The sequence below is a fragment of the Melospiza melodia genome, chromosome 1, assembly GCF_035770615.1.
Source record: "Melospiza melodia melodia isolate bMelMel2 chromosome 1, bMelMel2.pri, whole genome shotgun sequence".
Classification (NCBI taxonomy): Eukaryota; Metazoa; Chordata; class Aves; order Passeriformes; family Passerellidae; genus Melospiza; species Melospiza melodia.
The window spans coordinates 130327696-130353956 of NC_086194.1; the positions used below are offsets into that span (position 1 = coordinate 130327696).

At 40.2% G+C, this 26261-nt stretch overlaps 2 protein-coding genes across 4 annotated transcripts in view; both read right to left on the reverse strand.

Annotated features, from left to right (window-relative positions):
* The window catches only part of GAREM1 (GRB2 associated regulator of MAPK1 subtype 1), a 99884-nt gene extending 96184 nt beyond the window's left edge, over positions 1-3700 (reverse strand). Inside the window, exon 1 of the mRNA XM_063168088.1 lies at positions 3526-3700. Within this exon, the coding sequence (XP_063024158.1) occupies positions 3526-3646 (121 nt within the window). The 5' untranslated portion in view covers positions 3647-3700. The remainder of the gene's footprint in view (positions 1-3525) is intronic.
* LOC134424381 (ras-related protein Rab-10-like) overlaps positions 1-26261 on the reverse strand; it is a 61414-nt gene that overhangs the window by 19051 nt on the left and 16102 nt on the right. Inside the window, exons 4-6 of one of the 3 annotated variants that reach the window (XM_063168118.1) lie at positions 24648-24737; positions 19748-19849; positions 10232-10605 (exon numbers count right to left, since the gene is read on the reverse strand). In XM_063168118.1, coding sequence (XP_063024188.1) covers positions 10531-10605; positions 19748-19849; positions 24648-24737 — 267 coding nt within the window. In that variant the 3' untranslated portion in view covers positions 10232-10530. Of the gene's footprint in view, positions 1-10231; positions 10606-19747; positions 19850-24647; positions 24738-26261 lie in introns of those variants that run through there. The other 2 variants (XM_063168125.1, XM_063168131.1) reach the window with 2 other exon arrangements.

Sequence of the window (26261 nt, forward strand, 5' to 3'; positions counted from 1 at the left end):
TTGCCCCGTTGCAAAAACCACACTGTGATAAGATCTCTTTCTGCTGCGGGTTCCCAGAGCAAAACCTTCCCCCCACTGCACCCACCCACAGGTCTCTCACTGGGGTGGTATTCAGCTGTGACAATGCAAATCGGGACTAGGGGGCACAAAGGGGGGAGGACAGGAAAAACACAGCACAAAGCTCGTTCCTCTCTTGCTCCTCAAGTCTTGCTTCTTTTCATCTGAAAGAGCCCACTCAGTGAATTCCACAGCGTGAGATCAAGTCCATGCATTTTCTCTGGTAGGGTGTTCAGCACTTTTTTAGCAGCTTTGTATTTGAGTTATTATCTAGAAATATTTAAGTTGTTATGGAGGTTGGGAAAAAAAAAACATACAAAACCCATTTGCTCCCTTCAAGAGTGACAAGTTTGGGTTTCTTTCAGTCTATTTGTTCAATTAATATAACAATATTCACCAAGAAAACAATAAAACATTGAAACAAAAAAAAATTGATTTATGACTTAACACCATCCAAAAGCATAACATGAAACACAACCAGTCTTAAAATTCAAAATAAAAAACCTGAAAAGTTTTTCAGGTTTTCAAACTCTGAAGAAAAAAAACTCCAGAAGTTGACATATTTATCATTTCTAGATGGATAAGGGAGGCATGAATGCCTAACTACTTCCAACTATATCTTGATGTAACAAAAGACTACTTCCTCCCATACCATCAAGAAAAACCCTCCCTTCTCAGCAGAGGACCAAATTTAGTGCACATAAATATTTCATAACTTCATCCTGTCAAGAAATCAAACTGAATTACTTAGGGCAATTTTCCAGGAGCTGCACATCCAAGCTCGAAGAATAAAACTGAACTGATCATACTCATTCTTCTGCTTCATACTGAAAGGCCAGAAAGTGAAGCAACAGTGCAAAACTGGACATCTTGTGTGGTGTCATCTAAGAACATCATCCACCAAGTGCTAAACTCCATGAAGAAATGTAGAAACAACATAGTAAGACTGACATCTTCTGAAGAGAATACAGCTCCAGCTTTACAATCCTCTCCTATAGCCTGGTTTGCAAGAAGGAAAAAATTCTGGCTTTCACAAAACCTCGTGAAAAATGAAACAGCAGCCAAGAAACAACTTGCTGCTACAGACAGAGGCCAACCACAGAATCAAAAGGTGACTGAAGACAGACATCTACAGGTGGCTTGATTTCCAACAGCATGAAACACACGCAGCTACCACTGACCTGGAGAGGAATTTAGCACCTGAAGAAGACATGAGAGCATTTCTGTGCAAACAAACCCTGACCCAAAGAGCCACACCCTGATAAAACTGGCACACGACACTACTTTGCTAACAGAGGTAGCCTTAAACTTCCGAAGCACTGGATGACACACTTTTGGATTGTCCTCTGCATTTATTTTCTTCAGCATTGCATCAAAAAATTTTCTGACTGAGCTTCACTTGTTAACCTTGCAAGACAAGAACTGGGATGCAGAACAACCACCCCGCCAAAGCCCGTGCTCCAGTCAATTCCACAAGCATTGCACACTCCCAACTTTCCTCCTTTAGAAGGCTATGCACTGATTCATGGCTGCTTTCTCTTACTGCAAGACAAGCTTCTCTGGAAAAGGGAAAAGCATTCTCTTCCTATCCCCAAGACCATGGCGTCTGCGTTCTTTATAAAATATTGATTTGTCTGCTGTCTGTAGTGCCCCAAGTTAAAAGTACATCCATTTGAGTAGGTAAAACCAGAGCCATGAGCTGCTGAACCAGGCAGACCTAAATCAGCTCCAACCAGAAGCCCTTCACACAGAGCCCCACCTGAGCCTGCCTCCTGGCAGGGCTTCGTGCAGGGCTGAACCACTGCAGCAGGACAGCCACACCAACAGCTGCCTCCTGTCTGGCCATCTCAGGCCATGGGCAGAAGAGCTCACGTCTGTTTACATCCACTTGCCTGTGCATATGCTCTTCAATGTGGCACACAGGACAAAGAAGCCTTCGCACAAAAGCCACAATATTTTTGTCTCCCCAACAATTATGGGATATTCCCATCAACAGCTCCAACACAAGGACTCCCCCTCGAGAAAAACCCCAACAGCTGCCTGCTTCAAAACCCATAAACTTTCTCTACTCACAAAGCTTTTTCAGGTACCTTCCAACGAAGAAAGACAAGAGGAACGGGGATATATGGAGGCACAACACACAGAGAGGGAAATTAATAAGTCATCAATATATATACATCCTGTTGGAGCCTGAATCAGTGCCAGGAGCCTCAAGTAAATCAACAGCCTTAAGTGCAGTGACTGGAGGCCATCTTAGCTGCTCCTAGTGACAGGAGGTTTTACCACGAGGAACTCCTTAACATACCAGCTTTGCCATTCTCACAGGACAACATACATTTGACAGTATGATGAACAGCCAGATGCAGTTAAAAAAAGCAAAAAAAACCCCTTTTCTTTAACCTGCTCCTGAGTGCCAGCTCTGAGGAAGTACTATGAGTGAAAGGAAAAATACTGCATAATCCAGGGGCAAAGTCAAAAATCATCACTGCAGTATGGAAATTGCAGCTAAGTAATAAAACAGTCTTGGTCTTGACCTGTACACTGGGAAGTAACAGAGGATAATGCCTGTGCTCATTTTTAACTTTCCAAATCAATACAAAACTTGATAAATCAATAACTGTTCTATTATATCATAAAAGTACGTGGTGACTTCATAAGCTAATGAATTAAAAAGCCTAGATTTTTTTTTCCAATTTCTGAGTTACCTTTGGCATTCCTTTAGAGAGCTGGACAGTTTTCATGGAGCTACCATGCAATGCACATACACATTATTACAAAGCAGCTGTCTGAGCCTTTATAAAAAAATTCCCATATTTCCCTGGTTCTCTGCACCGACACATTACTTTTCAAGGCATGGATCTAGGAACGGTAAAACGGTGCTGTCACAGCTGTTCTGTCAGACCTGATTCATATTTCCTGGAGTAAACAAAAAGCTGCACACTTGGAAACGGCAGGTGAGCACCCAAGTGAACTGTCATAAAAAGTTATCTGGAGACTAAAAAGGCTTCATACGTACTCCTTTTTTTTTTTTTTACATGTCCGTGGCCTTCTTAGGGAATTGTAACACAAGGGATTTAGCCCACTTGGCTATTTTGTATGCCTTCTTATTTGGCCTTGTTGTAGCATCACTTCATCAAAACACCAGTGCTGAAAGTGCCCTTCCACGCTAAATTGGGAGGGCGAGGACCTCTTTCAGCGGGGCAGGCTGCTGACAGCACACCGGCTGCACCGAGCTGCCCTCCGCACCCACGGAGGGGGCACAGCACCCAGATATGTATGTGGGTGCACAGCAACGCGCGGACCCCGCGGCGAGCGGGAGCCTCGCACCGAGCCCCGGCAGCGGCACATCCAGATCCAGACCCAGAGCGCTCCCGGGAGCCGCGGGAGGCGCGGGGCGCTCCCGGCACCGCGTCCGGCAGCCCGCCCGCAGCCCGGCGCCCGCCCGGCCCCGCTCCCCGCCCCACGCACCGCTGTCCAGCCGGGCGATCTGGGGCAGCCGGTAGGTGCTGACGAGCAGGTCCAGGGGCACGGCCACCGCGCTCCACTTCACGTCCTTGAGGTTGCAGCCCAGCGGCGGGCCGGGGTCCATCTTCCCGGCCCGGGAGGGGAGGGAGCAGCCAGACAGGCAGCGCCGGAGGGGTGCTCCCACCCGGCGGGGCGGCTGCCAGCGGGGCGGGCGGCGGAGGGGGCGCCGGGAGGGAGGGAAGGAGCGGGGCTCGCTCCGCGCCAGGCGCCCGGGACGCGCGGGGCTAGGCAGAGGGGGAGGCCCGCCGGGCGCCCGCTGCTGCTGCTGCGGCGGCTGCTGCTGCCTCTGCGGCTGCTGCTGCTCCCGCCGCCCCCCGGGACCGGCTGGGGCCGCCCGCCGCCGCCGCCGCGCCTGGCCCAGGAAGCGCCATCCCAGCACTGACTAATCAACAGGGTGCGAGCAACGCCTGCGCAGCTGCCGCTCCTCCCCGCGCCGAAAAGGAAAGTGCCGGGCTGCCCGCCCGCCCGGCGCGGAGAGCCAGAGCCAGAGCCTGCCAGAGCCGGCCAGCCCGTCCCTCTCACTCCACCCTCCGACCGCTCGCCCGACGTGCAGCCCGCACTTGGGCTATGCATCTCTTATTTTAGTTTTCACCTGTGAGTCATGTATATACGTGTGAGTTCATGTATACAGGCTGTGCACTGTTACTGCACACGCAGGTATTACACATATTGCGTATTCAAAGGTCTTCACACCATGGGAACGTTTGTAGACGTTCGTTCTTCAAAGTCGCTTCTCTGATGAAATCTTATATGATCTTCGTAAGATATTTTACTTAATGTTATCCTTTATTTTATGCATTTTGATCTCCAGGCTGCCAGACTGCAGAAACGCTGGGAAATGAAACCAGCAAAACTCCTGGGTGGTTGCACTGTACTGTGCTCAAGTTTGTTGTGTCAAAACTGTTTATTTTATTGCAGCAAACTTGGCTACATTTAAGCCTTTACTGTTGACTAGAGACATAAAAGTGCCTTGCAGTGATTAGCAGAACGACTGACAACATCCACAGCCAACATCTCTCTCCAGGCTCCAGCTTCTCTATCTATCCTTGAGACTACTGGGGATGGCAGAGCTCCGGGAAGAGCTGTGGTTCCAGAGCCTTCCTGCAGCTCACCCTTCCTCACGGCCTGGGTAAAGGGCCGCACACTGCTGCGTGCCTTTGTCACTGCTGGTGGCACAGCACTGCCAGCACGAGGAGGGCTGAGACAGACACGCTCTTGTTCTGCTCTGCCACAGAGACTGGGACTTTATCCATGGCCTCCAAGATGAAACAGAGCCCGTGGAAACTAGTCAACGTAGAAGATTACAGAAAAGCCAAGTTATCTTGCCTTATGTGGATCAAGGTTGGCTTGAAGCTCATCCTACTGTTTTTCTCAACACTATGAAAAACCTTTTTTCTTTACAAAGAAGGTTTTTCTGCTGTTAGATCCTACCTAGCAGAATAGATAGCTTTTAAAATTTTTAAAATTTACCTTGAAAATATACTTCTTTTCAAAGTAGTTTTCCTTTTACCAATTTCACCAAATGCTTTTCAACAACATCAGTGAATCAAGCTATTGAAGTGCAAACCAGTATCACAGACTGGGTCAGGTTGGGAGAGACCACATTGGATCATGTGGTCCAGCCTCCATGCTCAAACAGGGTCATCCCAGAGGACATGGCACAGGATTGCATCCAGACAGTTCTAGAATAGCTCCATTGAGGGAGGTTCCACAACTCCTCTGGGAAATCTGTTCCAGTCCATGGTCACTTACACAGTAAAGAAGGCATTCCTGACATTCAGGGGGAACTTCCTGTGCCTCAGTTTCTGCCTGTTGTGTCTTGTCCTATTTGCTTGGCATCACTGAGAAGAGCCTGGCTCCATCCTCTTGACAGCTTCCCTTCAGGCACTTATAAACATTTTAAAGTCCTCTCAGTTATCTCTTCTCCCTTCTCAAGGCTCACAGGCCTGGCTCCCTCAGCCTGTCCTCATAAGAGAGATGCTCCAGCCCCTCAATCACCTTTGTTGCCCTCCACTGGACCATCTCTAGAAGCTCCATGTCTCTCTTGTATTGAGGACTGGACACGGCACTCCAGATGTGGCCTCACCAGGGCTGAGTAGAGGGGCAAGATCACCTCTGGATCAGCTGGCAATGCTGTTCCTAATGCACCCCAGCATACCATTGGCCTTCCTGCCTATCAGGGCACCCTGCTGGCTCATGGACAGCTCGTTGTCCACCAGGACTCTCAGGTCCTTCTCCTCAGAGCTGCTTCCCAGCAGGTCAGCAGGTATCAACCACTCCACACAGCTCTGTGTCATCAGTGAACTTGAGCACTGTTGCTAAGAGCATTATGGCTGAAATGGAATGCATGGGTTTAGCTCATTCAGGTTTGATGAGGTTTCCAGGTGCAGTATATAAAATGAAGCAGATCAGATCAGATCAGACTGAGATTCACCAGGACTTGAAGCACTAGTCTGTCAGGAATTGTTCTTAAACACTATCTTGAGTACCATTAATTCCAGGAGAGATACCATCTCACAGCATGTGTCTCTCTCAAACATCAGGCACTTCTGCTGTCTGGGAAGAAAAGCATCTTTCACATAGAAATAGTTACTCTTGATTTTTCTTGAAACATTTTTTCATTCTTCTGTACTAGATGTCCTACGGCCTCTAAATCTACCTTCCTATAACTGTGTTTGTGTTCTCTCCAACCAGTGAAAAACCAGCCCACTTGTAACCATTTTACTGGAACAATGTGCATTTAAAAAAATTGTAACTTCTAGATACTATATAAATTTCATTCAGTTGTCTCCAGGCAGAGTTCATAATGCTCACTAGTATTTAAATGTCTTGCTCTTGTTCTTGGAGTCACTTTGTTATGTGTCCTAACTGTACTCCAGCTCCACCTCCTTGGAATATATTCTAATAGTACGTAAATGGCATTCAAATCACCAGCACATAACAGAAATTTCTTGTTCTAACTGCGCCTTACATATAATTAACACTTTAGAGATAATTTTCCTGATGTCTAGCAATGCCTTAGTGTGATCTCTTAGCAGTCTCCTACTGGTGTAAAATGCTAATGAAGCCACCAGACCTGAAGAGCAAATCTACCCTAGGGCCAGGGCCTCAGTTTCACAACGTCTTAGTTTTTGTCTATGTGACTTTCAGGTGATGTTCAGGGACAGTCTTTATGAATCAACAGAAAATTCTTGACATAAAACCATAAGCAGTGGCAAAAGGACCCAGAATAATTCCTGAAATTATTCTTAAATGCATTTTGAATTGACTTGCACACTGATTTCACAACGCATTTATGCAACAGTCTGTAAAATCTGTAGTATGTATGTATTCCATTGCCAATAACATTATTTTTAAAGCATTTCAGATCATCCTCAGTTCATATATGTGTTAACATCTGAAAAGGAACTGTTCACAACAAATTAATTTTGTATGAGTCTGGTAACATGCTTTACAGTGTTGTGTGCATACATCAAATAAAACTGAGCTTTATACAGTAAGTTTCATGGGAAACCATAATATTTGATATTTCTTTTAAAAAAGCCCCAATAATTTGCATTCCTTGTTCCTATGATTTTTTTTTTTTAACCAAAGGCCCAATTTTCCTAATATTTACAAATCCTGTGGGATATAAAGAGGATGCAGTGATCATTTCAGATTGAGATCCTACATTTCTTTCTCTGAATCTCAGAATTATAAAATTATTTCAGTTGGAACAAGATCATTGAGCACAACCTTTGACCAAACACCACTTTGTCAACTGACCCACAGCACTAAGTACCACAAGCTATTTCTTGGAACACTTCCAGGGATGGTGTCTCTACCTCCTCCCTGGGCAGCCTGTTCCAATGCTTAACAACCCTCTCCATGAAGAAATTTTCCTGATGTCCAACCTGAACCTTTGTTGGCCCTTTCTGGTGAGAGTGGTGTTTATTCCCCACTGGCACACTCCTGTATTCTACAATGAATGTATTTGGAAAAAAGCAGTTGTTTTGTTCCAGGAGATGTGAAAAGGAGAGCACTCATGGTGCTCATGGAATGTTAGGTGAAGCATCAGCTAGCAGGAGTTAGCATCTTACAAAAACTGCCATGGGAACCTGAGTATCTGCATCTCCCTCAGGTGGGACTGGATGATACCTAAGCACAAATAGTAGGAAACTCTGCAGGAAGGAAAAATGCATTGAAGGAATTCCTTACTTGAAATTCTCATTTGCTATAAAGAGAAGAAATCAAAATTACAAGTTAATCTGACCCTTTTATATCTATTTTCATTGTTAGAAAAAGAAGGAGGAATTACATGGATGCTTAAACCTAGAAAACCAGTTGATGAACTGTGAGTTCAGGACAGCTGAAAGTTTATCACGGAACTACTGTTGAAAGGCAAAACTGCAGAATTTGATCTATACAGAGGAGGGAAAGGATGTGAGATAAAGATTAAGTTGGATGAATCATGAGATCTTCAATGACCTGAAATAAAATAGAAAGTAGGTCAAATAACTAAATTATTAATATAGATTATGTATGGACAAAACCTGAAAGATAAGCTCCCAGAAATATGGACAATTGGATTTTAAAGAGAGTAAGCCTGTTGATAAGATGCATAGTAAGAATACTAAGGAAAAAATGGTCTCTTATTCCACAGAGGGGAAACTCTATTAAATCATCACTGGTGATGCTGATACTTTCAACTTCAGCCTTGAATTTTAGAAGGCAAATGTGATTTCACTCTACCACCACCAACAGAAGTATAAGGCTAGAAAAAGGAACAAATAAACTGGAAAATACATAGACAAGTTAAAGATTTTTGGACAGACTGAACCTGGTGAAACTCCCTTATGGTTCAAACTATGTTAAAATTGCTACTGATTATTTCCAAGAATTAGCAGAATGAGTGCCAGAAAACACAAAAGGAATTGCATCTCTCTCAAAGGAGGGAAGGAAATACCAAACTGATACAATATACAAACTGATCAAGTGATTTTCTACTAAATAAAGGTGTTTTAACAGGCTTTGTGGATGGGGAGAAAGACTGAGGATCATAAGAGTTTCTTATAATGTGCTCCTATTACAAAAAAACCTCCAAATGAACAGGCTAGGCAGTATAAATACAGAATTATTTGGAAATAATTAGTACTCCAAAGCTGAAAGGATACATTGAACAGAATTTCACTTAGATCCATCTTGGATCCAGAACTATCCAGGACCTTCATCAACATCATTGATGACTGAACAGAGTGCACTTATATATGGAGACAGTATTTATAGGAAGAGGCTCCAACTATGTTGGAGTACAACATTACAATTCAGAGGGATCTTGGCAGACTGGAGCAACTGAAATGCCACTGAACAAGGAGAAACAGAAGGTTTTACACATCCAAAGGAAAAATCAACTGCACAAGTATGTAACGGATAAAAAAAGCAGTTCTATGGATCACAAGTGGTGCTAGGCTACGGTGCGTTATGCTGATGCTGGAATGCATAAATAGGAGTATCACAAGTAAGATAATGAAAACATAATTTAAATCTATCCAGCTGTTTTTATTTAAACTGGAATAGTCTGCTCAGTTTTGAGGTTTACAGTCCAGGATAGTTGAGAACCAACTCAAGAACCTTAAGAGGAGAGAGACAAAAAGGGCAAAAGATTCTGAACATCCAAACTACAAGGGAAGATAGGAAGGTCAGGAGTTCTCTTGAGAGAGGAGAGGAGAGGAGAGGAGAGGAGAGGAGAGGAGAGGAGAGGAGAGGAGAGGAGAGGAGAGGAGAGGAGAGGAGAGGAGAGGAGAGGAGAGGAGAGGAGAGGAGAGGAGAGGAGAGGAGAGGAGAGGAGAGGAGAGGAGAGGAGAGGAGAGGAGAGGAGAGGAGAGGAGAGGAGAGGAGAGGAGAGGAGAGGAGAGGAGAGGAGAGGAGAGGAGAGGAGAGGAGAGGAGAGGAGAGGAGAGGAGAGGAGAGGAGAGGAGAGGAGAGGAGGCAGCTAGAGGTGTTCTCCTGCATCAAGAGGAAAGGGAGAACCTACTTTCCATGTGTACCAGTTAGGTTAGGTATTAGGAAATTTCCTGCTTAGCAGACCAGTTAAGTAAGGACTGTTGCCACTCAGAGACACTCTGAAATCTCTACCACTGCAGGTCTCTGACCAGCTTCTTGCATTTCATCAGGGGCAGCTGATCAGAGGTTGAGATATGATGAGAACCCAGTCAGACTCTCAAAATCCCTTCCAGCACTATTTCCTTCCTCTGCTATGGTTTTAATGAAGGCAGGGATTATCCTTTGTTCCTTGTTTTCATATTTTGTGAAAAGCACTAGCTTCAGTGCCTGGCCATGATGAGTAGTCAGGAGCACCTGTAAATACAGAGCCCAGCCCATCCTTTTGTAACACTTCTGCAGGCACACTAACTGGGCTAGGGGCGTATAAACCTGGCACTATGCTCAGGCACACTTGGTCCCATGTGCTCCATTTGAGCTCCCTTTCTCAATACCAAATTTAGTAATATAAACCAAGCCAAAAATTCTCTGAGATTTGTCTCAAGGGATTGCAGTAAATATCAGGTACTTAAAGAGATGTTATATGATTTCATATATCAGAAGGTTGCTTGTGTGATGATGTCAATGTTCATTGTATTACAAATCTGGTATAAATAACACACAAAAAAAGTGAAGGGTGTTTTTTTTAATAACAGAAAATTAGTACACTTAGACTTCATTTCTGCAAACATTTACATTCAAGCACTGTCACCCTGTGAAGCACCTAATAATTCCTAAATCAGATAACTGTTTTATCTTCACATTAAGAATATGAAAATATAATATAAACATGTAAAAAAATTTGGCAACAATGTCTGTGTAATGCTTAAACACTGTATTTTTGGATTACAGGCTCATCTTTAAAATCTTTTATGTTCCTTTGTAACACTTGATATTTCCTGAAGAGAAAATGGAATAAAAAACAGTACTTTAGAATGCACAGCAGGTTCTCTTCTTAGTTTCATTTACAGACACAACGTCTAACTCATGTAATACACCAGATTTCTGAAAAACAAACAAAAGCAAACACTTCATTAAGATAACTAGAACATAACAGTTGAAAAGTTTGCTTTTTCACATACTTTAATGCAAAATATTTGGTGCAGTCACTGGATATGTTTTTCCTTTGAATATTTAATTAAATGATTGAAGTTTTCTAATAAATTAGATGGAAACTGATGCCCATGCAAGTCCCATTTGGCATCTTCACATTCTTTAGCTGCCTCAAACACCTCTCCTAAATCTGAAGGTAACAGAAAATGTCTTTCGAGGAGTCACTACAAACCATACATGCCAATCCTGTAAATCTTTACTCATATGAACTGTTCTGTAAGTACAGGTTCTTCAGCTGATCACCAATTTTAGCTAATTTTCAGTTAAGTACCCTTATCTTTGAAGTATTGAGCATGGGTTGGAAAAGTCCAGTTGAAAGGAACAGGTCACACAGAATATTAGTACTCACTGAAGAAAAGGCACAGGCTATTAACTGTTATAAAGGATGTTAACTTGTTTTGTGAAATTCACTAAAATTCTGTTTTCTTGCCTCTATTTAATAACCAGGAATACCCCCAAATGGAAACAGCTCAGTCTTTATCATTATAAACTATCAAAATAGCACTCCACCCTTGTAAAACATTTATGTACTGATTGCAAAAGCAGATTGTAACAAAAATGAAAATCGTCAAAACCAGGACTCTTCCTTTCAGCAATGAACTCAACTAGATAATTAATGTTGACCAGAGAAACAATCAAACCCAGTTGTGCAGTGCAGAACATGTCGCAATCTTGTTCTCTGAAACCATGAACACTGAACCCTGAACTAGGGCACAAAGACACACAGAATATTGTCACATGCCCAGGAAAATGAAAGTCCCAACTTTTCTACCAGCCACTCTGCTGCCTGTGTCTTGGCAGGTTTAGCAACCAAGCACAGAGAAATAAGTATAACCTCTGGATTCACCACATTCCTCTCTCAACCCAAACAGCCATAAACAACCATGTCTGACAATGAAGAAAGCTTCCGGAGACAACAACCATCTAAGCTGAATGAATGAAATCCAAAGCACAGGAGAAAAAGAAAGGAAGAAGGGGAAAAAAGGCATAATGTAGTACAGTACTAATCATGACTCAAAATTGAAAACTTACACAGAGAAAGTCACAGGGTAGTTGAACATTGACTACATCCAGAAAGAGTCACCTAAAATTACTCAGCTGCATCAGAAGGAGGGCAAAATATAAAGTCTCCCCCATGCTACAAATAAGCTTTACGCCTCTTTGGCTGAGAATATTTATCACTTCTTAAAATTCTGGAGAAGATGCATAGAATTTGTTTCCTTTTTCTTTCTGCAGCCATAGTTCCAGCTCTTCCAGAATGCTGGCTGCCCTGTGCCAGAGCTGTCCCCACAAAGAGTGGCTGAGCTCATTCCTCCCTGAGGCTGCAGGGACCCAGGGAGGCTTCCACAGTGCATGGTGCTGGGGGGAGAACATCAAACATCTGGGAAAGGATCAAAAGTGATGGATGGAGGAAGGAGCAGAGGGCAGGAAATGTATTGTGGTGTCTAAACCCCAGGATGGATGCTAAAGCTGTCATCAGCAAAATTATTAGCAAATATGGTCTGACTAGAATATCTGAAGACTGTTGCTTACTGATTGTAGAAATTTCTTGTCATAATGAATTCTCCACATAAGAAATAAATACAGCAGGTGCACTTTTACTTGGGGTTGTTTGTCTGTTTTTGGTTTTTTTGGCTTTTTTTTTTAAATTTATTTTTTGAGTGGGAAGGACCAAAAGGCATAGCATTTTTATTACCCCTGAGAATTCATAGAAATACTACCATGCAGCTTTATAGCTTCTGATTAGTTTTAAATTTTTACACAGTTGTGGCTACTATGATTTCTGCTAGGCAGAGACAGTTTTTGGTAGTCTGCAAGGATAGACAGTACAGTTTTGTAAAATAATTTTTTATGAAGACCTTTTTAAAAAAGGGAGCAAGGCAGATTCAAAATTACACAAACATAACCTTGTCATCTCAAGAAACAAGATACCACTCTGGTTTAGAGATAAGATTCTGAGGGGAAAATAAAAGCTTTGGAAGATAATGGTATAGTAAGAAATTTAATTTCACTCAATTGAGACCAAGAAATAACACTGAGCATTGATTGTTGTGAACATCAACTAAATAGGTTTTGTTTCACCCATGTTTTTTCTGGAGAAAACAATCAGTTTAGGTAGTAAAAGAGCTCTAGAAAAATCCCTGTTTGAATTACCCTGTGACTTTCTATGTGTGTTTCAGAATTCAAGTTTCACTTACTTAGAGGAAACAGGTAATTTGAAGATGTTGCAGATTATAATTCAAGACCAAATATCCAGCCAAAGGGGAGAAATTTACATTTCCTTAAACATTTAGGCTACTTATTTGCATCCTTACCATTTTACTACTCAACAGTACTTTTAGATGGTAAGTAAGCTCTTCATATATGCTTGGGAAGGATCCTCAGTACTGTTAAGTGATTAAGAACGATGAAACATATTTGATAATGCAACAGTTCTTATAATCTCTAAAATCATTATTTGTTAGTTCATCTACAAACTAGCCAGGACAGACAGACAAGAACCACCATTCCACAAATAAAGAACAGTCATTTTAAAATTAATTTCAAAGTTGAGGACTATCAATCACTTCAGTTTGTAAGCCTGTTCCATATAGGGCCTTTGTGAAGCAAATAAGGGTCTGGGATCCATTTAAGCGAATGTGCTGCACACATATTTAAAAAGTGCACATTCATAATCTAAAGAGATACTACAAGTCCTGCATAAAGCAACAATCAGATTTGGGCAATCCCACGTAGTGCTCAGCCTCAGCCAAGCCTTGGGAGAGGTGGGGCACCCCCTCTGCCGAAATTACAGCAGGGAGGTATGCAAATCTCCCACCTGTGAGAACAAGGCGGGCAGCATTCCTCCTCCAGGGCTCCATGAACACCAACCCTTCCAGCTCACATTTCAGCTCAGCTGCTTGGAACTCACTGCCCCACAAGTCAGCCAACAAACAGCCAAAAACTGAAAAGGTGAGAAGATCCAAAATGGTACCAAGAAGCTGGAGTTTCCATTTCAATATCTTGGGCAAAGTGAGGTTTTGAAAATACCGCCACGGACACAGATGCCTCTGTACCCTGCAGTGATTTCAGTAAGATGTTGAAATTTCCTGCTATTAAATACTAGTTTTTCCTGTTAAATAGCACAGCAGACATGTCTCACCTAACTGGCAGGCATCTCTGCAAGCCAGTTTTAAACTTCCTGCTTAAAACTCCCCTTCTGGCTGTCTCTCCTGCCCACTTCTAAGCAGAATTTGTATCACTGGCATGCAACAGATACCTAGACACAGGAATTGTGATGAGATGGCTCAGTTACCTTTTTTTTTTTTTTTTTAATCAAGGCAAGAAAGCTAGGGTAGAATACAAAGGAAAATGTAATGCAAAAACCCCAACAACCTCTCTGAAAGGTTTCTAATGGAGTAAATATATAAATCTTCATTAAGCTCAGCTGCACATTCTTTGCTGAAAACCTCCTCAGGTTAATGGTGGATCCACCTTCTCTAGCACCAATTTTTGGTATTTTGATACTGGATAAATTATTTTGAAGGTGGGGCTCACTGTAGGTTTGAAAGAGTGACAGGATTTTACTTTATCCATATCATGTTCCCAGTCAAAGTCAGACCTAGAGTGCTTGCTGAAAAATTAGAATCTTTGGAGAAACAAACAGAAGAGACTGGAACTGAGGTTACTATTATTTATAACTTCTTTAAATTTGAGGATTTTTACTCTTATTAAAAAATGATCCTACTTAATTACTGCAATAATTTTGTTTATATTTAACAGTGATAGCTGACAAATACTGGCAGAGAACTTCATGAAATGAAGTTCCACGTGACTTCAGTGCCTGACCTGCCATTATTGAACTCAGTTATTAATAGTCCCAACACTTTTTATGTATTTCCCCTATATTTGGGAATTCAAATTACCTGTTCAAAATACAAGAGAGTAGTCTCACAACCACAATGGGCTGGATATGGTACAAGCAGTATTAAGCAAGGGCTAGGGATGTATTAGCAGGGAAGGCAATCAATCACTGTGGGAACAGGTAGAGGAGCAGGACAGGAGGATATGAGATCTGGCACAGCAGGATCTAACTGCTGACTACATTCCTCAAGGAATGTTGATGAAGGTCTTGCTCCCAAAGCCTGCTATTCCACCACGGCTGAAACATCTAACCCACTGGCAAACCTGGGGCTCTATCTCCCTCTCCTGTTACTACCATGTAGGCTGTAACAATGTTGTCCTGCAATTAGTTATTCACAAACTTGAGAAAGCAGGTGTGGATCTCCTGTGAGGTTCCTCAACTCTACAGATCATCTAGGTGATATTTAATATAGTTGCATCATAAAAACACTGTTTAAGAAAGCAATATATCTTCAAAGTCAATATCCCGCAGAAGCAAATGCCAGAAGTAAACCAAGTCTGTAACTTTCTTTTTTTTTCTCCTGGAATTTAATTTGTTTAATTTGAATCACATGAAATCATACAGGCTGAGATATGGAGGCCTCCATAATCAATGGAGGGGGAAAGGCACCTCCAAAACACAATTTCATCCTAAAGACTCATCTCTTTCCAGACAACCAGACCAGTCATGCAAATTCTAGCTGGCTAAGATTGCATGCTAAGATGAGTCTCATCCCCTATACACAGATGATGTGATTAAGTTTTGATTTACATGACCTAATTATATGCTATTGTTTCCAGAAAAATATCTGGCTCATTCGATGTCCAGAACAGACTTAAAAAAAATTAAATAAGATAGCGTAGTTAAATTTTGCCTTACAATTGCACCAGCACTAAGTGGGTTGGTACCATTTATCCTCTTTGCTTTAATCTCTGTACCTCTGTTCCCACATGTGCAATGCTGAATATACCTAATGTTACTAAGAAAGTAAAGGAGATAAAAATCTAAAATGGATCTAAAGTACAGCAGTAGAAGCATTATGAAAAACCTCTCGAAGGAATTATTATTCTGTGGTCAGTACAAGATAAATAAAGGGCAAATAAAGCCTGGGGCTCCATGCATGACTAAGGGTAATAAAGAAACACTGAGTATGCACTGCAGGAGACATAGGGATCTTTTAGACAAACTAACAATTCCATGAACTTCAGCAATAATGAAATCCGATTTCCTATGGATTTAGGTCTTGAAGTGAATTAAATTTGATATCTGTGATGCAAGTTCCAGCTGGAGTAGCTGGTTGGAGCATTTTTCAGTCTCTCTGTGTAGTGGTCTCTAATATTCTATGAACTAATGCTGGAGACTTTCCTTCTGCAGAGTACTCTGCCTCTCACCTTATTTTCAAAAGGAACTACTCAGGAACTTAATTATCTTTTAGTTAGATCTGTCAAATTTGTTTAAAATCAGCTAAAAAGTTCCAAAGGTACTTTAAGAGCAAAGGAATAGAAAACACAGTATAATCACAACAATCTTGTTGCCATAGGAAAGAAGTGTAAAGAAATGAAGGAAGGGCAAAATTGAGGCCTGCTACTTCTGAATGTTCATCTCAAATGACATCCAGCTGTTAAACATTAAATGTTACTCTCAACAGCACAGGGCAAGGTCTTAAATGGATTTTCACTGCTCTCTACTCAGGAGATATATGTTTATTTAATATGATTAAAATAGTCTTATTTTACTCTTGGGAGGTAGGCAGAATATAAGTTTTTGGTTAGTTTTATTGTAATTGAAAAAGGTGATAACTTCATTTTTCTTTTTTTTTTTTTTTTTTAAACAGAGTTCTCTCCCGATCCTAATTTAGGAAAATACCAACAATCATACCCAAAAGGACACATACAAAGGCTTGTAATATTTTTTTGAAAACCTTGAGAACACTACTGCTTGACAGGCATGAAACCAAAGAACACAAAAGAGCAAATGTTAACTGCATTCTGGGTGGTATTTTTTTGGTTTTGGTTGTTTTTAGAGGACTGACTCACAAGTTCAAATAGTTCACTGGCAACCAGAAGCATGAAGCATTGTTAAAGAACAGCTGTCATCTATTAATGAACAGGTTTTGGCATATCTGAGATTCATGAGACTTGTGAATAAATAAAATACTGTTATTTGTCAACATGTCTAAGCAAACTCCTGGAATAATCTATGTCATTAACATTCATTTCTAGTGCAGCCTTTCAATGTAATCAAATTGGTTATTATTGACCTTCTCCAAAAACTCATCAGTCAGAGGAAGTTAAAACTCCTCTGCATTCACTTATTATTAACTGATTGGTTTGAATATTGTCAGTTCTCAGAAATATGGCATGACTCCTTAGTTGTTACCAATGTAAGCAAAAAAAAACCAAAAAAAAACCCATGTGATGATTTTCATGAGATTGCCCATGTAAATTAGAGCTGCAGGACCAAGACCCAGCATAGAACAGTTGAGATGAAAAGTATCTGAAGGTCAAGCAGCACTTTAGTTATCCAGATCACTGGGATGCAGAAGTCTTCTCTCTCCCTTAAGCCTACTACAAGAGAAACTGCAAAAAGAGATGGGAAAATGCACTACAAAATAGTGACAATACACTGAAACACTTGTGATTTTTTGTTTTGTGTTGTTTAAATGTCTTTAATATGAAACTTTTTAATATGGTTTTTTCCCCCAACCCACCACTGAACCACAACCTGTTCTAAACTTTGAAAGAGTCAAGAAGTTCAGTACTTCTGTATGAGCTCTATAACTCTGGATATCAATCTTCCCCATCTACAGGAGTGCTTTGTGTAAATGAAGTTACTAAGGACATGTCCACAGTAGATGGCAAGCAAGAATGTACATAAAAAGTCCTAGATTTCCTCAGATTAATACAGTCTACTGCAATGCATCTCAGAATGGTCTACTGCCTGCCAGCCGACCCTGCTTATTTATCTTATCTCTGAGTGGGCTTCACGCACTTCCCAACAGCGTGGCCATAATAGACTGTCCTAGGGAGTTCCTTTCTTCTGTGGGACTGGGAAAGCAATGATGTGCTCCCACTGAAGCATCTCATCAGTCTGGAACAGATGATCTATTGCAGAGGGCAGGGAGGTCTGATATCCCCAGCCACAGGTGCCTTGGGCCGAAACACTGTGCAAAGCTGTATCTCCTTTTTACAATCAGAAAATACGTATTTCACCACTACCAAGTGGATGTATGACTGAAATTATCTCAGACTGGCATCTATCATGTCATTTTTCACAGCTACTAGTCACACTTGCTACTGCATTTTCCATTCTCCAAAATTTCATCAGTTAGAGGAAGTTAAAATTCAAGTAGTACATTCAGATTTCACAGTTTTGTGAACAGGCAAATTATTTTGTCGAACCTGAAAACCATGATGAAACTGTATAGTGGATTTTTTTTTTCCCCAGCAAACTCTTTCTTATCAGGCCAGTGGTAAAACCAATTGGGCTAAAGGGCCTTTTGTTTAAATCAACAAATGCATTTTACTAAAAATGGCAAATTATACACCAAAGAAATGGTACATGATGCCTCATCAGGATTCCAAATATTTTTAGCTAAGGTGAAATGTTACTACAGACAAATATGACAAATTCTCATGGGCACATTTTCCAAACACACATACATGCAGAGCATATAACTGTTTAAAGCAGTTCTAATTAAAACCAAGCAGTAGTGTAACATGTTCAACGTGGCCTGAAGTTTTTTGCCATGTCCAAACTACAAACCCCATGAATTTTCATGAAGGTGGACAGGAATACTGAAGTTTCGCTTACCATAAAGTAAGTGTAACCAATGTTAATGTGAAAAATACCCAAACATCATTTCTGCATGTGCAGAGAATTCTCTTAGATATCATCCAAACACACTCTGCAGAAATGCTCACTTCACACATATTTGTCTTTGCAGTAGTTATGATCAGAACTATTGTTTTGTAGTTTTCATGTTTCATACTAACAATATATTCTCTATTTACAGTAGACAATGTCTTTTTCATTTACAACAAAATCAGAGTTATTTTACTTGAGACTTTTTTCCAACAAGCTCAGTAACTTAAGGGCCTGCCATTTTCCTCCTGTTCTAAACAATATTTAACTGTTCAGTTGCTGAGCTTCACTTTTATGTCAAAGTAACCAAAATATTTTTTTGCCTTTTTTTTTCCTTCCCCAAAATAACCAACTACAACTTGTGTTACTGTGTAGTATGGCAAGACCCTGATTTAACAGCACCATCCCCTGACCACCCCCTATGGCTACTTAATCAAAACACTGCTACTTGTGACTGTGTCAGTAATTTTGCTCATTTATCTTTATTATGATTTGAAGAGTATTTGGAGTGGAAGGTTAGTTTTGTACAATTAATATTGGTGATGAATGGCAGTGATAATACATTGCATGAAGAACATCTATTAAAGTCTAAAATAATACTCTGCTGCCTAAAAATAAATTGCAATGCAAAATATTTTCAGAGCTAATTAACAGTAATTCAGTCCTACAAAAGAACTGCAACTTTGAGGAGTAAGGACCTTTAAACCAACACACTCAAGTTAGAGAGATGCTGATTCTGACAGATACAATATTGATTCTACCACTAATTAACTCAAATCTTTAGGCCCTGATAACTCAAAAGCACTAGTGTAAATCAACCAAACAAACAGCTATGAACCTTGGATAAAACATTTGATTGCTGAACATAAAGCTCCACTGATTCCATCATCATGTAGCATTTTCACTGTGTGCACACTCTGCAGAAACCCAGAGGAAAAAGGAATCTTCCTGGCACAGAAGTGGAATTATTTGGGAGCTGTTAACCTCTCCCTTAAAGGAAAGTATGGGAAATAAAGCCACAAATGCAGACTTCCTGAATTTTCACTTTCTCTCTGAACTGTATTGTAGCAACTCACCTCTTCTATTTTTCTCTTCTCCCACGATTCTTCTCCCCCATGTTCCTCCTCTGTATGCCTGCAGCTACAGGATTCCCCCAAAATACTAACTCCAGAATGCAAAAACAGCATCAGCTGTGCTTTGCTCAAACTATTCTGTAGTTACAACCTTATTTACCCAATCTGACAAGAAAAATCTCCCATCTTCTTTCTCCTTGGAAAAGAAGCCTACCTTTTCCAGGATTTCCTTAGTCAAGACTGAGAATGCATGCTCAATGTTCACGTTTTCTTTGGCACTGGTCTCAAAGAATGGCATTCCGTATTCCCAAGCAAGCTGAAAAACAAATGTAGGAAATGGGATGAACATTCTTCAGGAAAAAAACTAGTTCCTAATACTAGCAGCAAGCAATATGAAGGTGTCCTGACTGCTCCATAAAAACCCTAATTGAGTACATGACTGCTCAGTAAAGTACTCTATATTCATCCTCAGTTTATAAATTTCAGGTACCTTTTAAAACATTCTTCTTAATTTTTTGTGTTTTCAAAACAGCTTTTTTAACCAATCTTTACTTGCAAATAACAAAAATAAAATCCAGTGGGTCTGTTCTCAGTGTTTTGATTTATTTGCAAAATGAACTGTCTCCTAAGCAATTATTTAGAGGAAACTAATGGAGTGCCTGCAGATAAAAATATGACAAGAACTGTTGAAAAAAAGTGGCAGGATGAAATACAAAAAAGAGATGTTCCTTTATGCTAGACAGAGAGAAGCACAGAGATAACAGACAAGCAAAGAAAACATATGCATGTAAAATGATATTATGGTAAAAGGAAAAGAGAGAAAATACTTAGATGGGCAGCACAGACTTTACATTGGTTGGTTTTCTTTAATTTACTCCTGTTGTCTTATTTCCAGTGTATTTCCATTGCAGATAGCTTTGAGTTATATTGGCATGAATAAAAAACCTTCAACACAATATATATACAATAATCAGACTTCATAGTTTTAGTCAAAATATAATAAAGATTACACTAGAGGTAAAAAAAACCAAAGTAAGCAAAATGGTTTCCTTTCCAAAATGCTTCAAGAAGTTGTAGTTCTGAAAATAAAGATGAAATCTAACTGATTCATTAGACAGAGACCACTTCATAACTTCATAAGGGATTCTGAAACTCAGTGGACTGCTGTGAACTGTTTTCGCTACTGCAGCAACTTGTTACCGAAAGTTAAGATCATTCAGCTATTGCCAGTAGAAAACAATGATGCATAAGGGTTCATAAAGAAAAAGACAAGCAATAAAAGAATACTGGGCTAATAAAGTAGAGAGAACTACTGGCTTGCTGATTATAAAGTACACAGAAACTACTATTAAATGCCCTTTTCTTTCTTGCGTCATGTAACAGGTTCCTAGAAGTTACCTATTTACAAACTTTGATGAACACAAACCAACCCTTTAAATCGTGGAATTGCAGAAATAATTATGAAAGACAACCCCACTTGAAATGAGGCTACTGCCCACACAATACTGGGTCAGGCATGGCTTTTCCTACAGAAATGTTCAAATCCACCAACGATGGGAGATTCTGTAGCCTGTATGGGACCCTCTTTCATGGCTACATCAACATTCTAGTGCAACTGGTTCTCCTCAACTCCAACCTGAACCTCCCAAGCCAGGACTTGTGTCTGCTCCCCATCTGTTTATTGTCTGTCTCCATTGAGAAGAGTCCATTTCTGTCATTCCTTTAGTGCCACTTCAGCTGCAGCAGACCAGTAACTGCTCCTTAGCCTGCTCTTTACTCAGCTCCCTCTCCTCATGGAATACCAGTACTAGACACCAATCACCTTTATAGCTGTCTGCTGGACCAGCTGCCGTTTCTCAACACCCTTCTTGAAACAGGAGAGCCAAAGGGGGACACAATATTCCATGTGGCCTTGTCAGCACTAAGTAAGGGAGGGTAATAATTTCCCCAGATCCACCATCCATTATCCCTCTAATGTAGTCCAACACCTTTAAAGCCATGAGGGAACATTGCTGACTTATATTCAAGCTGGTGCTCATTGGAACTCATCAGTTTTTTGTGGTAGGGCAGTGACTCATGCCTTGGGTTATTCCATCACATATGCAGATCTTTACACTTCATGAACTTCATGATGTTTCCCCTGGCCCAGCTCCCAGGTTTATCAAGGTCCCACAGAATTGGTGTTCTCTTGTGTGGTGTGCCAGTTGCACCCCTTAACCTCATGTCACATGCAAATCTCCTTCTATCATCAGCCAAATCACCCATGAAGATGCCAAACAATGTGACTGAGGCAAAGCTGACTGCCTATAGTTCCCAGAACCTTCTTCCTTGCCTTTTTTAAAAGACACATCATGGCATCAAAAGGGATCTCTTCTAACCACCACGTTTTCAAAGTTGACTGGCAGTGGCTCAAATCACAATGATGAGCTCTTTCAGCACAACTGGGAGAACTTCCTCATGTCTGTTGGCACATCCAACTTTCCTAAGCAATTTCTAATCCAAAGCTTTCACACTGCGGGCTGACCTGCTCCTTCCCAAACCATCAGGGACCTGCACAGGCCTGGGAGCAAGCTCTATTTGTGAAGACCAAATAAAAGAAAAATCAAATCAAATCAAAAAACCTTGAGTATTTGAGCCTTCTCTGTATCATGTTACTACATTCCTCACCACACCTATCAATGCACCCCCATTTTCTCTGTATGTGCACAATATTGGTCACAGAAGATTAATGTCTGTATTTTTTAACTTCACCCTGCATACTGCTCAACTCTGTGGCAAGCAAGTCCTCCAAAAGTGCAGCTCAGTGCAAAACCCCTCACTGGTCCAGTGGTAAAGCAGTTGAAAATATGAACATGTATTTGGCTCCTCCCTGTCTGAAAGACCATAGAAAAGTGTATTCAAATAACTACTTTTTTTCGCCTTTGGGAGCATCTTGAATAGATTCATAAGTAAAATACCTAAATACATTTACAAACCTGTGGGAATTATGCTACTGATTTTATAATATCCTTGATAACCGTTTGGAGAACTTGTCCTGAAATAAGCTTGTATCTTACCAACAACAATAAAATAAGTAATGCTAATACTACTTCCTAGCAAAGTGCTGGTGTGATTTCTTAGTGTTGAATCAGAGAGATATGTCTGAAATATTCCAAAAACGTGCAAAGTTCTATTATGTGTGAAAAATCAGCTTTTAAAGTATAAATCAGCTTCAGCTATGAAGACAGCAAAAGCAAAACAAAGAAAGAGGATTTTACTTGGCTTTTTCTGTTAGAGAGATTGGATAGGAGAAAACCAGCCACATTCTACCAAGTCATATAACCTTCAGCATTTTTATCTTTAAAGGAAATTGATAATCATATTGGGGGATGAGCAGAGAAACCCAAGAAGGTTGAGTTAGAACTTTTATGTATGTGAGTAAGAGGCAATTAATACAAGAAAAATATACTTCATAGTGTTAAAATTAAATATCTCAATTTCTGAGTGATCACAATTACATAAGTTTGTACAAAATGAATTATTACATGATTTTGTGCAAAAAGAAACAACAGAAAAATTTCTCAGCATTAAACTGAAATGAAATTGTACATGACAGCCACTCAGTTGTAACAGATTTTTACAGAAATGCCAATATAGATTATGAGATTCCCAGGGAACCTAGAGTTCTTCTGTGCAAGAGACTGAACAGAACAACACTTAAAGCTCCTTCTATCAGGATAATATGAAATATGTAACTACAAACTATTATTTGTCAAATTTAGAATCAAACTGTTTCCCCTCTTAATTAGGATATTTTCTTCTTTAGAGTGGAAGGACAATTACTGTCTCTCTCTCTGCTAACAAATCTTTCTCCAGCACATTCAGTCAGATCCTTTAGCACTTTTAAATCATATTAAAAGAAGAAGCATTATAATAGAAGAGTTGCCTTGACTCAAAACACAGGCGAAATCTAGAAAGCAGACTCACTGGGGAGGAGGTAATGATTTCTTTCTGAAAAAAAAAATACTACATCAAGAGGAATTTTGGTTGCATGGTTAAGGACCCAGAAGTCAGAAAATGTCATGGTTAATACCCTAAGCAAAACCCTACTACTGCCCTCTGGTGCACATGCATCCAGTGACTCTCTCGGTTTCTGACAGCGCATCCTTTGTGTGAGACTACAATGTGTATTTTTCAGCAAAAATATTATCATTATTATTATAAGGAAAAATCATTATTCCTTGTACACAGATATGGTACATTAACACTGAAAGCATCTTGCATGTGAACTGTGAACTCTCAGGAGTGCAATGCTGTCCAAAAGTTGATGTTATTTTTTTAAAGTTTCCTAATCTGGGATTATATAATTGGCAAGAAACTATGAGTGTGTTTTTCTTTAAACATGAGACATCATGCTTCACTCACTATGCCTGAAAGCATAACAGGAGGGCTAAATCCAAGTTCCAGAGAACAGATGCATACACTTTGCAGCAGCAAAATTTACTGGTATATAGGACACACTGTTCTGCAATATTTAATCATTATTCCAGTTGCTTCTGTCATAGCATGGCCACTGGCTCTCAGTGAGAGACCTTTGCTGTTCGCCTTAGAACAGCACTCCCCACTTAGTAAGTTTTACCCCCACCCATGATCAGCAGCTAGAAACTCTACTGCAATAGAGTCAATTATATGTCACATACACAATTTTGGGGAGCTGGATGTTCAGTATTTGTCCAGTCTTATTCAAGGCTTTTTAAGAGACAATGCAGATCACTTTGCACAGGCTGCCAAAATAGTTCTTTCACTGATGGGCGGTATCAGAAAAAGTATGCAGAATGTATTTAATTCTAATATTCTACATTACCACAGTACTCTGAAAATGCAGTCTATATAAGATTTCTGTTGTAACATCTAAAACTTTTAAGTCCATTTTAACCTTTAAAAGAAAAATTGGTATTCTGAAGAGATCAGGGAATCTTAATGTATTTCTAGCTCTCTAGAACTTCACAACTGTTCTTCTAGAGCCAAGTCCTAATAGAACTTTTGGAATTCAGGAGCTTTTTATCATTTTCAGTTTAATAGCTCAGTCACATACTAAGAAACTCAGGAGGACCCAAAGAAAGTACTAAAGATACCTTTTCTCCTTTCTGTTTTGGAACTACCCGTTCTGACTCCTTATCACACTTGTTGCCCAACAGTATTACGTCCACTTCATCACCTGCTTTCTAAAAGAGAACCAGCATTAATAAATGTCAAGTAAGAAAAAAGCAAACAAAAAAAGCCCTTCACCTGAAGTTCACACTAACCTTCAGCACTCCATTTCCTTGAAAGCAAAGGCTAAATTCTCTCATGACCTTCGTATGTGCAAACATCTTCCACCACTTACTGGGATTTGGAGGAAAACAGCAAGAATGCAAAGAGCAGGAAAAAGCTACTTGGAAGTGCCACGTATAATTTCCAACCTCTTTCATGAGATATAAAGTATATGGTGCATAGGCACCATCTTCTGATGAATGCTCCAGCTTGAGGCTTTAAAGTGACTGGAAATGCCCCGAATTCACAGACACTGCCCTACTAAAAGTAATAGATTCATGGATTAGCATATGACTCTGCTCTACATCCAGCACTCACAAGTAAAAGGGAAGGAATTTGCTGCACCTGAAAGAGCACCTCTCTGTGCTTCACTTTTGCACACAGACAGTAAAATTACTTTCAAAGTGTTCAAACTCAACATAAAAGTCTGATTATTCCAAGACACTAGGAAGAAGGCAATAGATTTTAATGAAGTAAAATTTTAAAACCTCATTGATTTCAAAAGGAAGAAAAATCTACCTTATTGACCTTGTCTCCTTCTCTGTTCCTCTAATCCACTTGCATGCATGATGACTGTGAAATGCACTGGGTTTTTCACATCAGTGTTATTTTAAGATAAGTCATTGTAACTATACGTGACTGGAATAATGACAAGAAAAGGGAATAATTCTGCAGCACCATGTGGAATTTGAAAACTGACATTCATTGTGAAAATCATAACATTTAAAACTGCTTTTGGTACTTAAATGGAGGACACTGAGGGTCTCAATCTAAAAACAATTGAAGCTACTGTAGTTGATGCCATGGCTTTTATTCTGGAAGTACATGCTCCCACAGCTTCCCTGATGACTCAAAAGGCCTGGTCTCAGGCTGCAGATCTCTCTACAGGGACTTTGATGAAATCTCTGATCTCTGTCAAATGCTTAACTTTTGTAAATTTGCTATAAGACAAAATCCCCTACAACCATACACAGAAAAACCTCTATTCATTAAAGGATGAGAGAACACTATTTTTAGTCTGTTTCTACTTTTACAACAATTTGAAGACTTCATCAGTAGGCAAAATTTAATATTAAGGGACACTGTTTCTTTTTTCTTATTCCATTCTCCTCTTAGAATCATCTAGACTTATTTCATACCCACAATTTACTAAAATGAAGTAAACTTCATAAGAGTACAAAGTAGAGGCCTAAAATAATGAAGTATTCTAACCTGGATTAATAGACCAAAACATTGGCTGTTTCAGAATGCATTGAAGCTTCACTCATTAAAATCAGTGGCTCTCCTACATAAAACCACATATATCAGTCCCAAAATAGGCTAAATAGAAAATTAAATCTCATTATGTAATCAACCTTTAATTTGGAAGTATACTGAAGGTTGATGAAGGTTTTACAAGTGACATTTGACTTCACTGCGAAGTTAATGTCTAGAGG